The sequence below is a fragment of the Lycium barbarum genome, chromosome 11, assembly GCF_019175385.1.
Source record: "Lycium barbarum isolate Lr01 chromosome 11, ASM1917538v2, whole genome shotgun sequence".
Taxonomy (NCBI): Eukaryota; Viridiplantae; Streptophyta; class Magnoliopsida; order Solanales; family Solanaceae; genus Lycium; species Lycium barbarum.
This window is the reverse complement of record NC_083347.1, coordinates 114,688,618-114,705,342: the sequence shown is the minus strand read 5'-3', so window position 1 is coordinate 114,705,342 and position 16,725 is coordinate 114,688,618. Positions and strand designations below refer to the sequence as shown.

At 34.6% G+C, this 16,725-nt stretch overlaps 1 protein-coding gene and 1 long non-coding RNA gene across 2 annotated transcripts; one reads left to right on the top strand and one right to left on the bottom strand.

Annotated features, from left to right (window-relative positions):
* Positions 1–993: 993 nt before the first annotated feature.
* Positions 994–2,213, bottom strand: LOC132618432 (ribonuclease-like storage protein). The gene is made up of 3 exons (XM_060333487.1): positions 1,937–2,213; positions 1,326–1,778; positions 994–1,232 (listed from the first exon to the last, which is right to left on the bottom strand). The coding sequence occupies exons 1-3, from the start codon at positions 2,087–2,089 to the stop codon at positions 1,188–1,190; spliced, it is 651 nt and encodes a 216-aa protein (XP_060189470.1). The 5' UTR covers positions 2,090–2,213; the 3' UTR covers positions 994–1,187.
* A 9,562-nt stretch (positions 2,214–11,775) lies between these two features.
* Positions 11,776–16,486, top strand: LOC132618960 (uncharacterized). Its single transcript, XR_009574406.1, has 3 exons — positions 11,776–12,068; positions 13,576–13,625; positions 14,061–16,486. It is a non-coding gene; the product is annotated as an uncharacterized LOC132618960 (long non-coding RNA).
* Positions 16,487–16,725: the final 239 nt, after the last annotated feature.

The window sequence follows — 16,725 nt, the reverse complement described above, 5'->3', positions numbered from 1 at the left end:
CTTTGTAATATTCATTTACATAACATTACATTGGTACGTAGCTAATTAAAAATGAAGTACTAATTGGTAACCAAGATAATGCCATTGAGTTTCATTTTCCCTCGAGCAGCTAATTTTTTCTCGGGCCAACTACCATCATATGGAGTTGGTACTTCAATGACCGCTGATAATCTTCTTAAAATTAACAAAAGGTTTTGAACAGCAATAATCTGAATTTTCAAAACTTTAGGAAGAAATTAGAGTCTTTCAAACACCCCTATAATATTCCACTTAGATCTTGTAGTAGGGCCACGTTTTGATATGTACTAATATGGACAGATAAGAACTTCCTTCTTTCGGAACTAAAGCAACAAGGCCCTTCAAAATTGTACATGATCCCCTCTGATTGTCTATTTCTTTAGTTAGTGTCCAGTTAGCTTAATTGATCTAACTTGGACCTCTTTTTGGTGTTACATAGTAGAACAATAGTACATTGTCTACTCAATGATCATGTAAAAGTTTGGGATGCCAAACTTAATACTGTACTTTTTGCACAAATCAATGATCAACGGAGGATTTAAAAGTAAACCATTAGCTATGTGTTGTTGTTAAACATAAGGTTCTGCGGACTATTATCCTTGATTGTTCTGCTCCTAATGTATCAAAGCAAAAGTTAGAAGTCGTGAAATATAAACCTTGTTCCTAAAGGCCGATGGAAAGTCACTTGTGTACTATGAATAAGGGATCTATAGGTACTCTTGCACAAACATATTTTGTATATCTGAACCAACTACTGGATTAGATTTAATCAGATTAATATATTGGTGCTCTAGATCTACCTTATACGTCACTTTTACTTTGGATACTATGTATGAATCGTACAAATTGATATGGTGTAGTTCTAAGCATATGATAGGATGTAAAGAGTTAAAACTGTAAGCACACAGAACATATACTCGTATATATTTTCACAGGTGAGTCGCAAATTTAGAAAGGGAAAATAAACACAGAGCGTAACCAACCGATAAATATGCATATATTATAGTAATATTAAACTTTAATCCGAACATGGACAACCAACTACTTCTTTGAAACACACTAGATAGTACTTTTTTTCCCACCTACTAGGCATAAAAGTAGGAAATACATATATATACACTACTGTTATTCTATAATGTATTGTTTCTGCCTAGTGGTGTAAGTTGTTCTTAATTAAGATCCTCTCTCCAGCTTGAGCCATAGATGGGATTGGCCTACAAAAATTAGAACAGAAAAACAACATAAGTAAATATATATTCAATAAAAGAAAAATGATGAATAATAGCAATATAATAACTAAGGATTACCTGAATCGGAAAGATGATATTGAATGATCCTTTTCTAAATCCACAGCTTCTTGTGAGTGGACTTGTAGGGCAGGGAAGGAAATTCCCCAACCTTGGATCCAAGCAAAAGTATATTTCATGCAGGAACAAATGATTGGTAGCATTTTTCTTACAAGAAATATAGATGTTCTTGTTGGGAAAAAGATTTCTTATGGCAGTATCTTTGTAAACACGACTATTTGAAGGAGTGATTCCATTAGAGCGCAATTTTTTTAAAACCGCATTATCGTCAATTAGAGGGTCTTTGGAAAACCTCACTGCCCCCTTGAAGTATTCAGTATCTGTTATGGTCTGACTAGCACAATAGCCATGCTTTTCCCATTCATGCTTCCATAACGCAAAGTCCGCACGGCCCCGGATCAAACTATACCAATATGTGTGGAGATCTCTCACTAACGCTTGGTCACTTAGCCACTGTACGTATACGTAGGTACATGCAAATTAAGCATAAACATTAGTTACAAGAATGACGATGCTTTTAGAATTCTATGTTAAAGTAAATATAATGATAATGATTAAAAAAAAAACAGCAAGCAAGATCAGTAGCCCAGTTTTCCAAGAACGTAACATACCGTGTTAGTATTAGTTGTTGGTGGAAAACAGCTCAGAGTATATCCAGTGCTATTTGCAGGCCAAAGGCCGTGCAGGGTGAACTGCATCAGAGAAGGATCATTGCAGTAGTTTCCCTTCTTCCCACAGAATGTGGTTGGCCATTGAAGTACCATCTTGCATATGATGGTAGTCGGTCTGAGAAACAACTAGCTGCTGGGGAATAATAAAACTCAAAAGCATTATCATGGTTACCAAGTACTCCATTTTTAGTTAGCTACGTACCAATGTATTGTTTTGTAAATTGATATTGCAAAGGATGAATATCAACTCATTTGCTGGGGGTATTTATAGTTGAAGGATTTGGCATAGTTTGAGGTCTGCTCTTTAATTTGCTCATCAATATCACATGTCTTGATCAAGTATCAATTTTTGCATTAACTATCCATTGAACATTTTTAGCTATACTAATGAAATTCTTTTCTGCAAAATTTGATTTCTTTACGCAACAAGAAATCCCTTTAATTAATACATTGATATTGACTACTTTTTGTTTACACTCACTAGAGCTTCTCCAATATGAAATGAAGTGTTCTTTTTTACCAACTTAATAATCTTCTAACACTGCCTCAAAATATATGAACATTTGTCAATTTAACTAGCACAAAATTAAGAATTTTTTTCTCATCTCCATTATCCTCCAAAACAATAGGAGTACTTGAGGTTATTGATCAAAAGAAATATTGGCCAAGCTAAGGGGCTTATTTTCCCTTGATCCCTGCAACTTCGGAATTATTAAATGAAACTCATCTTGAATTTATAAAATCTCGTTAATTTGTGCATTCATTTTATTATATCCCTCGATTGTTTTTTGACATAAGATAAATGATACGTATTTCATTTAGAAAATCTACCGTATAAATTATTATAAAATTCAGATTATTACTGTTTAAGAACCTTTTGTTAATTCTAAGAAGATATTATCATATAATGGTAGTGGTCTGAGAAACATAGCTTGGTACGGGGAAAATGAATCTCAAATGCTTTATCTTGGTTACCAAGTTCTCCATTTTTAATTAGCAACGTATCAATATATGATATGTAAACTAATATTACAAAGGATGAATATTTAGTTTTGTGCATGTGGTGATTATATCAACTCATTTGGTGGGGTATTTAATTTTGTTCCTCAGGATCACAGGTCTTAATCAAGTGTCGATTCTGCATTAACCATACATTGAGCATTTTTAATAATCTTCTAACATTGCCGCAAACGTTGGCTGCCAACGTTTTTCCTCCGAAATATGAATTGTTGGCCAACGTTTTACAATAAATTTTTGTTGATTGGTAATTGATTCGTGCAATACTTGATTGTTGAAATTTTTTTTACGCCATAGAATCGTTGCAGTCGTCAAATCACGCATGCAGCTATAAAAGCAAAAACGATCAATAATTTGTAAAATTTTTGGTGCAAAATCGCAGAATGCATGCAGTCGTCGAATCTGCCATGCAATCGTCAAATCAAGCATGCTTTGCGTAAAATCAAACAATAAATATATTTTTTCAACATCAGCATTATGACATTCAATGGTCCGTGAATCATTTGTTTTATATACCAGTTAACATTTGTATTATGCATATCTCCCTGAATTCTACACTTCTCTATTGGAGACTTCATTTTTGACGAATTCTCAACTTCTCTCTTGCACTCTCCATTAATTTTTACTTTTGTATTCCGTTGAAAATAATATGGCGGAAAATTATGTAAGAGTTAATTTATATTGAGGTGGTGAAGTTGTGTACGAAGAAGGTTCAGTGAGATATAACCGTCGTCCGGAAGCTGTACAAAGGTTTCCAATTTCCCTCAAAACGATCGTCTACAACGTATTTTCATAAGCAAAATGGCCATATCTGATCCTAACCTTTCAGTGGTTATCACTGGACGATATCCAACATCAATTACGGCTAGGGGATTTCCTATTTACGAGGAAACTCTTATTTCGGACGATGACTCCTTATCGTTATTTCTTCGAAGACCTGATATATTTAGCAATCATATCAGTATAGCCACACTTGACATGTATGCAACTGTTGAACGCTCTTCTAATGTTGAAGCACCCACTGACGATGAGTTTGATATTCGGGATACTACGTATCTCCCCGCTATGAATATTGGGCTTCAAAGTGGTACACTTCAACAAGAAACAATGGTAGGAGTTGGTAGCAGTCACATAACTTTGGTTGGACTCTGCAGAGCTGTGATATTCCTGGACCGAGTAGTGCTCCAGATACAAGTGAATTAGGTGGCGGGAGTATAGTTCGATATCTCCCTACTCAAGTGGAGTCATTTACAGAAAGGTAAATATAACGATATTTTATGAAAACTTTCTCATTTACGTTCTATTCAATGTCTTTGTGCGTTTAATCATCACAAGAATACAACATGTTATTTAGTGAATGTAATCCATTTGTCTCTGTTTTTTGTTTTCTTTTTTTTGTGATTTTCCTCTGTACCCTACTTTATTCCCTTTTTTTCTTTCTTTTTCCTTTTAGCGTTCTTCATTAGCCAAAGTACTAATGTTGTGGCTCCAACAATGATCTAAAGGGTGAAAAATGCTATTTTCTTATGAATGATAATACGAAATGTAGCTTTGGTCATAACTTTATTTTTATTTTTCATTTTGTAATCGGCATGTTATTTTGATTATTTTTTATTTTTTAATTTGTCCTTGGGGTTAATATAATCTTTTTAAATTTTAATTTTATTTATTTATGTAGGTGTAACGATTTTGAAGAAAACCCCGTATTGACTCAGCTCACACAAATTGTGAGCAACAACGATGTAGCTAATGATCACTCCGATAAGTCAGATAGTGATATCCCATTAGATCACACAGAAACAGACGATGATCACTCATCTGATGGTGATGGTCATTCTTATGAAGACATTACTAATCCAAGTGATGGTAACGTTAGCTACCATTATAATGCGATTCCATATTTGGACAACACAGAAGAAGGCCCGGATGATTTTGCCTTCATGAGAGATGACGGTCCAGTTCGATCTGCACTTTGGGATTGTAAAAAACCTGAATTTATCAGATCAGGTTAGTATGGTGGCAATGAATAATCTTTTTATTTGTTGGACCATTTTTAAGGGGTTGATAATTTTCCTTGTACTATGTAATTAGGTATGTTATTTCAGAACAAGCATGAAATGAAAGGTGCAGTGAGACAATATTGTCTCAAAGAAAAGAAAGAGTTCATTTGTGATCAGTCCAAAGGTAAATTTTGGAGGGTTATTTGCAAGTGTCATATGTTGGGGTGTGAGTGGATGATCCGTTTTAGAGAAATTTCAAGTGGTATGTGAAAGGCAGGCAAAGCGGATCTCCACCACAGTCGTCTGACAGATGATTACAGAAAGGATCATTCCAATTTGAACAGTCACCTAATTGCAACTACGTTGATACCATATATTATGGTCGATCCATACATCAGTATTAAGTCAGTTCAGCAAAAAATAAAAGGATTGCATTTGTTTACTCCTAGTTATAGAAAAGCACAAAAGAGGCGTAAGAAAGCTATTGAAATGGTATTTGGTGATTTTGAAACCTCTTTCAAGACATTGCCCCGATACATGGCTGCCTTAAAATATTTCAATCTGGGGACTGTTGTTGAGTGGGAGCACCAATCAACTACAATGCAAGGTGAACACATCTTCAAGTTTCTGTTCTGGGCTTATAAACCAAGCATTGATGGATTCAAAAGTTGCAGGCCTGTCATCTCAATAGACGGTACTCATCTGTACGGTAAGTATGAGATGACACTGCTAATTTCTGTTGGAATTGATGCGAACAATAACATTTTTCCACTTGCATATGCTATTGTTGTACGTGAGAGCTTTGAGTCCTGGATGTGGTTCCTTGTGTTGTTGTGGAGACATATTGTTCGTGAGAGACAAGGAATTGGACTTATTTCTGACCGTCATCAGGGCATCTTGCAATGTGTCCAAACACATGATTGGTTACAACCACCATCCACACACCATAGGTTTTGCGTTCGACATTTGAAAAGCAACTTCAATAAAATGTTCCTTAGTAGTGACCTTGAGAAGCTAATGTGGTTGGCGGCTATAGAGCACCAGAAGAAGAAATATAAAATGAGGATGGAACAAATCAAAACAATGTCATCTCCAGCGTATCTGTGGTTAAAAGCTCTTCTGGAGGAAAAATGGACATTGCATAAGGACAACGGTCATAGGTGGGGGGCTATCACAACGAATGTCTCCGAGTCTTACAACGGTTTATTGAAGAAAGCTCGTGGATTGCCCGTTACTGCTATGGTCCGTTATACGTTTAAAAATCTTGTTGATCGGTTTGTTGAGAGAAGCACCCTTGCTGATTTGTTGATTGCGAATAAAAAGTTTTGGCCGCGCGCTGTTGAAAAGAAGTTTGATGAATACTGGGAGAGGTCCCTTGTCATACCCCAATCCCGATAGGGCATGATGGGCACCCAACCCTTACTTAGGGCCGAGCGAACCCGCTGGTTCTCGTTATACTCATAATCTCACAGGACCCTTAAGTCATGAAATGAAAAGCATAATGGAAGCTTTTCGAACACATTTTTTTCGTCTTTCTCGAATCAAATAAAATTTGTAATCATATGAATCTGTAAAGTAATGCATAATGATACATCGACTTAAATAGCCGCTTACAAGACTGGCATACTGTATACATGACTTTGTCTGCAAAGTCTCTAACATAAATCAATATACCATGACATAGATACTCTGACTCGGCAACACTCCGGAAGAAAATAGAGCTCGCCAATCCAGCTGGAACATCTTCTAGCCATATCCTCTACTCATCTGTATACACCTGCGTGACATGAAACGCAGCGCCCGCAAGAAGGGGCGTCAGTACGAATAATGTACTGAGTATGTAAGGCATAAGTAACAACATAACATAGATATGAAAAGTAACAAGGAATAAGAGAGATAACCTGTACATCTGAATGCCTCGTAGGGCGGATGTCATGCATGCTTAGCCTTTAAAAAAAACATTTTTATACATATACATAGTACCATGCCCGGCCATTAAGGCTCGGTGTTATATATGTAGTATCATGCCCGGCCAGTAAGGCTCGGTGTTATCATCATTAGCCCGCGTCCAGGCCTCCCGCGTCCGGGGCAATATCATAACATGTCCACTGCAGTGGTGTGCACATCTACGTGCCTGCCCGACCGACTATAGCACGGCGCGGTGTGAGAAAATACATATATATATATATATATATATATATATATATATATATATATATATATATAAAGCATGCATGAGAGCCAAATAAAAGCTATGAGTACATCGGAGTGACGTAAGGTCGGTAACCTCCGATTATATTATGGAGTAATCATCGTCGCTTTGTCTCACCTTGAAGGAAAAATTATTATAAGGTGAGACCAACAACAATGAATAAAATTAAGAAAGGTCAAAAGATAGCTCAATATTCTCATATCGTCATTGAAATCATAAACTTGGAACCTTTGAACATAAAATCGTTCTCATCATAGTCATCATAATAATGTAAAGCTCATGTACATGGAAATCTCTATGAATAAAATCATCTCATAAAAGCATTGACCTCATAACTTGAGACTTTTAGCCATACAATCATCATCATCATAATCATCATAGAAAATAACCTCATTTTTGACATCATCATTATCATCATAAAAACATGCTCATCGCTGTTATCACAAGAGCTCACAGAATCATAGATCTCTGATTTGGAAAATACGGCATTTTGGGAAAATAACTATGAATTATTAGGAAAGGAATTATGCCTTGGAGTCGTAAACATTTAACTTTTGAAAACGAGGAAGATATGGAAACCTTTATGAAGCCATAGTATCAGAATCATGCCTTTAGAAGCTCAATAAGATTGTAAGGATCACGAAATTCGTGGACTTCTAGCATTTGCGGAACCAATGACATTATGAGTACGATACAAAGATTTATAACGAAAGGATCATGCCTTTAGAAAGAAGGGGACTAGCCTTAACATACTTGGAGGATAATTTCTCGACTTCCAATTTACTTCCTGTCTCGCAATTCACTTAAGACCATTCGTAGCCTCGTAATCTACATATACAACCATTCATATCATTGTTAGGTTCGTCATCATGCTTGTCTCAAGACTTTAATTAAAATCCTTTTAGATTCTGTCAAAATTCGGGCAGCACCTCCCCTGTTTATATGCCTAGCCCAAAATCATTATATCAACAACCAATTAACAACAACAATACCAACATCATCAAAACCATTATCCATACCAATATACTTCCTAAAACATCCCACACGATGTCTTCTAAATTTCTCAACTAACCAACTTGTGATACGACTATTTTGATAACTTTATTTCCGTAAAGAAGCCGAAATTAATACCAATAATAACAACAATAATACCCTCAACATTATACAAGATAATTATATATATTTTCATCCAAAATTCTCTTCAAACCTCAATCCATAAGCCAACAACAACTGCACAACAACTACAACTTTTATTTCTTGCAAATATTCCATAATCAAGGTTGATAAAGAGAAAGATTCAATGATTCATACCTTATTTTTATGAAGGTAGCAAAATCTTCATCATTTTCTTGTCCCCAAGCTAACTCCAACACCAAACGAAATTATAATCGCGTCTACGCGTTGCCCGGAGCTCGATTGATATTCCGTAGCTTGAAATTTTTCTCAAAATCTTCACTTTTATGTGAGATTAAGAGCCCTTTTGATGGCTGAAAATTCTGGAACATTGGAGCATTTTTTGATGATGAAAATGGGGGGTTTTTAGCCCTTTTATAGTGGGTTGGGCCGGCGTCACTGTAGCTACAGTACTGTAGCAGTCCTGTTTCTGCGTCGACAGCTCAGTTTGTAACGTCAATAATTCTATACTACGATGTCCTATCGACGAGCGGTTTGTTGTATTAGAAACTAGACTCACCGAACTTCATTTTAGGATTTTGAAACACCTTAAAACTCCAAATATACATAGAGATATACCCCTCCAAAGTTGACTAAAAATCTGCCCAACATTTCTCAAATTTTCGTCAAACTTATTTTCTTCAATTTGCTTGACCTCGAAACCTTACGAAACTCTCCATACATGATATTTATCATTTATTATACATGAAAATGTCCAGGTTCTTGTGTTTCAAAATAGTCTTTCCCGATTACGGCTTACGAGGTCGTAATTCATCCTTTTACTTCGTTGTTACATACTTCCCATGGCTTGTACCTTCCAAAGCGTCATGGGGCATCTCCGACACTCCATTACTATGGTGATGTACGCGTCATGCTCATGCTCTGAAGGTGCGGGGTATAACATCCCTAAAGCATACTGACATGCAGCAATACAATGCAACTGAAGGGGTCTTTGAGATTCTGACATTTGCACACGAAGGTAAGGGCGGAAATATCCATAAAGTCTCTGCCGAAGGGAAAAAGTGTTCTTGTAGAAAGTGGAGAAACTAACATATGCCATGTTCACATGCAATTAAATTTTGTGATATTCGCGGAATTCAGCCAAAGACCTATGTTAGCAAGTACTACAGTTGCAGGTTTTACAAGCAAACGTACAGTGGAAATTTTTCACCGTTGGGTGATGAGGCATATTGACCACCTTCTCCCTTCAGTTTAATAGCAAACACTGAATATGAGCGAACTTCAGGAGCGTGGAGTACAACTAGAAGGAGGAATGAAATAGATATAACTCCTGCTCGCATGGCTAGAAAGTGTAGTACGTGCAAGCAAACAGGTCACAACAAGAATCGTTGCCCCGACAGAAATCAGTAGTTGTTGTTGCTTGTTGGTTTTTATGTTTTTTCTTAACTTGTACGATTGTTGTTTCCTTATGTACTCTTCCAAGAATATATAACATGTCTTGTGCCGTTTAATAGTTAGTATGTAATTTAACATTTACTACTCAGTTAATGTGTGACGTTTATTTAACTTATATTTTATTTTTTATTTTTGTTCGCATATATAACACATTTAATTATTGCATGTGTTAAAATATTTACTTGAGTTAATCATGCTTTATAAATTAAAAAAATCAATAATTTTTTTTATTAAAAACATAACCGAATATGATTTAAATTCAGGCAACGTCTTACCGAGTATTTGTAAAACGGGATAAAAACAATATAACTTGTATAACGTGGACTGATCCACGTTATACAATTTATATTGTATAACGTGGATCAGTCCACGTTATACAATAATTTTTTTTTTGTTTTTCATTGAATTGGTCTGACAACAAATTTTTTTTTTGGGGTATATCGTGGATCAGCCCACGATATACCCCTTTTGGTATATAAATATTTTGTCATTCCGTTTTGGTAAATATCGTGTATTTTTATACCTTTAGGCTCCGGATTCGTTTAACTTATATATATACTCTAACCGTGAACTTTTCTTTTTTGGTTGCAATATGAGATCATCTTAAAAATAATTAAAGGTAGAACTTCTGTTTAAGGAGCATAAGTAGGTCTTTTTCTATCACTATTATGATACTATTATTTTGAAGCCCTATTAATATTGAATTGACTCCTAACCAACATTGAGTTATCTTTTTATGAAGAATGTACATCATGCATGCATCTACTATTTCTCTTCACCAATCCATAATTAACCAAAAATTAAATATTTCTAAAAAATGAGCAACAATGAAAACAAGTAGTTTCCAGAGACAAGTAAACCCATTGTCCAAAATTTCGGATAGAACTAATGGATTTAAATCAAAGAATAACCCATGGTTTGAGTTTTTGTGTTACATAGAATAACTGCTAGTTTAGTCATTAGTGTTTGATTCTTTTACTTTTGACTGGTACAATATAATGTTGGTACGTGAAGATTAATATATATATATATATATATATATATATATATTTTCTTCACCAAAAACTTTTCCTTTGACCTGAACCGATATGCCTTTGGGCATATACATATGATGTTGTTTTGTCTACTTAGAAACCTTATGCTTTAACTCTTTATCTTGTCTTAATGTTGTATTTGAGTTAATTGCATGTGTGTTATATGATCTGACTACACCGACCGGAGAGTTCGAATTTTGGATAATGATGTTACATCCCATACTTTCGTACGTTAGTTTGCGTCGTAAGTTAGTCGACATAATCCCAAAGGACAAGATTAATTTTGAGGTTATAAGTATTTATGCTACATTTAACAAGTGATAAGCAAGTGTCGGGAAGGTTAGAGGTTAACCAAATCGAAGAATATAGGTTTCATCGATGAAATATCCCGTATTTTCGGGCTATGGTTCGAACCGCTTGACATATGTACGTACACTTAAGCCACAAGGAGTTTTGGTCATACTTAATTGTGTATATCAAGAGCTCGGTGTATGAAATGAGGAAGTCCGCAAATTATTTAAGACTTGAAAGTGGATGATGGTGATTGAAAATAATATTTTATGTCTGCCAAAAGAGGCTACAGACTAGTATTATATTAAATGGTCATGATAGTGAGTACATGAAGTGTGTTAGAAATGATTATTATTAAGTAAATTGAGATCAAAAAATTAATTATGTGTGTAATTGGTTAAAGGGGAGAATTGTAGTGGAAGACAAAAAATTGATTAATATTACGTGGATATATTCCATACGGATCGTTGAAAGGTGGCATCATGTGGATATTTTTACACATGCATACAAGGTGGTGATGCACCATCTGTATTAGTGGCAAAAAGGTGCACCAAAATTATGCCATGTGTAAAGTAGGAAGGAGGTGACATTTATATATCACTTATTCCTCTGTTATGAGAATTTTTTTTTGGAAGAAAACATATTCACCATATTTTTCGTAGCTATCAACGGGAGTTTAAATTATGTAGCAGCAACATGATTACCAATTTTGAGGAAGCACGGTATAATTTTCTCAAGAGCAACATATGGGTTTTGCGCACCGTTTCGATCTCGTTGTTTTGTTTCATCGCATTATGGAATTCGGGCCTTCTTCGAAGTTCAGTAACGTGGAAGACAGTAACGTGGAAGAAGAGTAGTTCTTGGCATATAAGATTGAGGTGTTGTGCAGCTCGAGTTCGGGGTGGGTGGTGTCGAAGAAGCGCCAAGAGGTATGTAATGGCTAACCCTTCTTTCAATTGGTATGACTCAATAGAAAGAGTGGTTGTCTAGCGAAACTAAGAAGCGTAATTATCGTAGGTATGGTATCCTTGTAGTTGAAGGTTGCTCTACTGTCGATTGCATCGTGTATAGTTTGGAAGAGAGACAATGGGTATGAGTTCATCCTAAGTTCCGTAGTCCTTCATTTGGTTCATCGCGGAAGGGAATACTTGTGGCCAATAGTTGGTGAGTCGGTCGGTTGGTAGTTGTATATATTGAGTTGAATCCATTCCAAACTATTGATACCTAGTAGATGTCATAACATACAAGATAATTACTGTTACACCTCGTACCTTCATGCATGAAGTTTCGTCATGAGTTAATCGCCGTGGACTTGGAGAGCGGGACTATCTTTGAGGTTATAAGGGATAATTCATGTTAATCTTCAGTATACAAGAGTTTAAGATCATGTTTAGTAAGTGTACCAAAGGATGATGTCCTGAAAAGATTTTCGACTTTAAATTGCACATGATTGAAAATAATATTTTGTCTGTGTATAAAGAAGCTATGGATAAGTGTTATACCACATGATTATGATAATATGAGTATGAGAAGTGTGTTAAAAGTGACTAGTATTTAAATGAATTGAGATCAAAAAATTAATTATGTGAATTATTGGTGCAATGTTGGATTTCTGTGGGAGGTTAATCATTTAATTAATCAATTGTGATGACTACTGTAGTCCACTGCCACGTGTAATGCAAATAAAGACTAAGGGCTACCTAGATCAAGGTGGCATCATAGGAAGGACTATTAGCGGATATTTATTTCTTGGACCGCACATTATAAAGGAATAAAAATGAGATTATATTGTATCATATCATTTTTACCATTTTTATGCTATACATATGTGTATGTACAGCCACTACGTTATTACATATAGAAACAATTAGTAGATATAGTAGCAACATTCCCTTCTATCTAAGTTAGAAGCTACATGAAATCTTTTAAAGGGAAGTAACGTATAACTTTTTCCTCTAGAACAAAAAATACGGGTTTTGCCCATCACTTCGATCTTGTTATTCCGTTTGTTGTCCGGTTGAATTTGGGTTTTCTTCATAGTGAAGTAAGGTGAAAAAAAGCCTTTCTCTTGACACATAAGGATTGGCACATCAGTTATAGAAGGTAAGAATCCCTTACTATTTTCTTCGATTGAGATAATATTACGAGTATTAAGCCGTTGAAATATTGTATAATTGATTAATCGATGGTTAGATTAAAGAAACATCGTGTGGGATGTTTATAAGTTAAAGAATGATGTTATTTGAAGATTAAAGGATGGATTTGATATTGAAATAGTTGTTGTTGTTATTATATTGTTGTTGGTATTGTGATTTTGGGGATTAGGATATAAACAAAGGAGGTGGTGCTCGAACTTCGTTAAATCACATGTTAGGGTTTAGTATGGATTAAAGGTAATTCCAAAGGTTTGATTCGAATGTGTATTGTTGGATATAGATTTGCAGATTTGAGGACGTGAGGCGAAAGGCAAGCGAGTAAGCGATAAGGTATGTATAGGCTATCCCTTCCTTCTTTTTGGCATGTCTTCGAGATAAGCGGCGTATGATATGAGATTTGGGGTAATTCCATTCATAAGATTCGAGTGTGACTCCTGATCTTAGTCACTTCTTGATGTTAGAACTCGTAAGACGGTTGAACGATTACTTCTTATGTCCTCTATATGTTGGATAGTAAGCAGTACAGTTACAAAAATAAGCGTGCATACAAGATGACAACTAGAGTGGTATCACTAGAGCGTAAGAGCCATATCATGTATGTAGCAGATCTTAATATTAAGTTGAAATAAAAGGAAGATAGCGTGAGATGAGAAATAATGATAAGTAGGCTAATAGAGACCAAGAGAATGATTATGAATATAGTTAATGGATGCTGTGACTTATATATCACTACAAGAAATCTGACATTTTTAGTGTGACTTTCAGGTTGCTGCTGGAAGCTCCGTTGCTAAATGTTTTTTTGTGGCGACACATTAGGGTCGTCACAATTAGTACCCTTTTGTGGCGACCAAACTTGCCACAAAAAGGAACAACGAAAAGTTTCACCAACTAGATTATTGGTGGGTCGCCACAGAATAGTGGGGTTTAGTTGCGACGAAAGTCGCCCCTAATTCTCCACGCTTTTAGGTCGCCGCAAAAGAGTTGAACTATCTAGTGGCAAGTATAGGGTCGCCACAAACTTGAAAAAAAAATACAATTAATTGCTCAACAATATAAAAGTTGTTCACTACCCATAAAAGACAACACAAACTCAATAAGAGTAGCCTCAGAACTTTTTAATGCCATAATATAAAGTAAATATTTCATTAATACATCATCATGGTATTTACACATGAAAAGAAATCATCATTATAATATCTTCAAACTCCTTGTTAACAATTTCTATTATCGAGCAACTTTGTCCCTGTCATCGAAAAAAGAAGAAGCAAATATTCACTTGGATAAGTCAAATATTAAGCAAGAACGAATTTGAGAAATTCTAGCATCATCTTAAGAGATAGTAAAACTTAAAATGAAGTAAGCAACATAATAGATTTACGCTAATAGTCTTACTAACATGAACGGACTACATAACTTGTTTGACAGTGTATTTAATTGTTCTACAACTTACTTCAACCATGAAACACTATAATGTAAGAATATCTCGTTAACGGTGTATATGCACCAAGTTAGCACAGTGCTCATCCAGTTCGCACGATTATACAAAGATCGTTAAGGGTACTTTGATAACAATTTTTTTTCTTTGGGTATTTTGGTTCATTGCCTCTTTTATTGGGTAATATAGTTTCCGGACTCAATTTAAGGGTGTATTCGGATAAACTTTTGTGCCGGATGGGCAGCGATTGCAATTAAGTTCTATGAGGGCAGAACCAAGTAATATTTTATCTTTTATGTTTTTTTCTTGTTGTTTTACTCATAGTTGATTTGAAGGCCTAAAAGTTTAAACCATTAAGATAGCTAAAATTAATTCATATCTTTTAGTTATCAAATGAAGTCTACTAATCTCTGAATTGGGATGTTTGGATTAACAAGTTCAATTCAAAAAAAAAAAAAAATCTAATTTTACATAGACATTGCAAATTTATAACGACCATTGTTGTGAAACTAGCTATAAACTACAATACAAAGTTAGAGTGTGTTTGGCCTAGCGGTTTTGAGGTCAAAAGCGTTTGTTTTCGAGAAAAACACTTATTTTGGATATTTGAGGTGTTTGGCCAATTAGTAAAACTGCTTTAAGTAAAGGCAGAAGCAGTTTTTCTGTGGTTCTTGAAAAAAGCAGAAGCAGAAGCAGAAAATTATTTTTTTCAAGATAAAAATATCCCTGCCATAAATACCTATTTATCAAGTATATCCCTCATTAATCCATTAATATCTAATCAATAACTCTTTGTGTCAAATTTTAATTTGTGGAATGATTTTGAATTTTGTTTTGGTTGTAATTTCTTATTACATTTAAATCATCATGTTGATATTATATCAATATTTAATATTTGTTTTTATATATCTATGTAGTATATTTAATATTTTTGGTAACTAAAGCATTTTATTACCAGGGAATAAGTGGATACATAGTGTTAGAGCCATAACCCTCTAGAGTTGGACATAAGCCCCAACTTCTAATTCATCTTACCTAGCTAGTCAACAACCACACAATACATTAAGCCACCTGACTACAAAAGAAAAACTACACACGCCTGAAATGCACTAAGGTTTTTTTTTTTTTTTTTTTTTTAATTTTAATATTATTGAATAAACAATAAAGTACATATCAAAAGAGGCTGTACAGAAACAACCCTCACCTACCTGAATGGAACACGCTCCATTCATTACATAGTTGGTAGGATTTCCAAATAAGCTCACAAAAGAATTGGGGGTATCCCTATGTACATCAAATCCATCAAGGAACATCAAAAGTATAAAATCTATCTATATCCCTATTCCTTTGAATGGCTTTATGATTATATATTGGCTTAATACCTAGATGGACCCTTAAACTTGACATGTTTTGTAAGATAGACATATAAACTTACAAGGTGACCAGATAGACACTTAAACTTACTCAAAGTGTATTTTTCAAGTTTTCCAGTTGTTTTGAAAACAAAAACTATATTTTTCAAACACTCACAATTTTCATGGCCAAACAAGCCCTAAATATATCACAAAATATTTTTTTTAAAATGCAAAAATAAGGCAAACGCATATACATGAGACTATAAATGTGCACTTAAACCAATAAATACTCGCTAATCGCAATTTTGCAGCTTTCAATTAACTCGGTTTTTTTTTTACACTTGAATAATTAAAAAACAATAACTTTAACCAATAAAAATCCTTAAAAAAAGAAATTTCAAATTAAGAAAACTGTAAAGCCGAGAAGAAAATCCTTAAAAAAAAAAAAATTCTTAATTTGAAATTTCTTTTTTTAAGGATTTTTATTGGTTAAAGTTATTGTTTTTTAATTATTCAAGTGTAAAAAAATATCCGAGTTAATTGAAAGCTGCAAAATTGCGATTAGCGAGTATTTATTGGTTTAAGTGCACATTTATAGTCTCATGTATATGCGTTTGCCTTATTTTTGCATTTTAAAAAA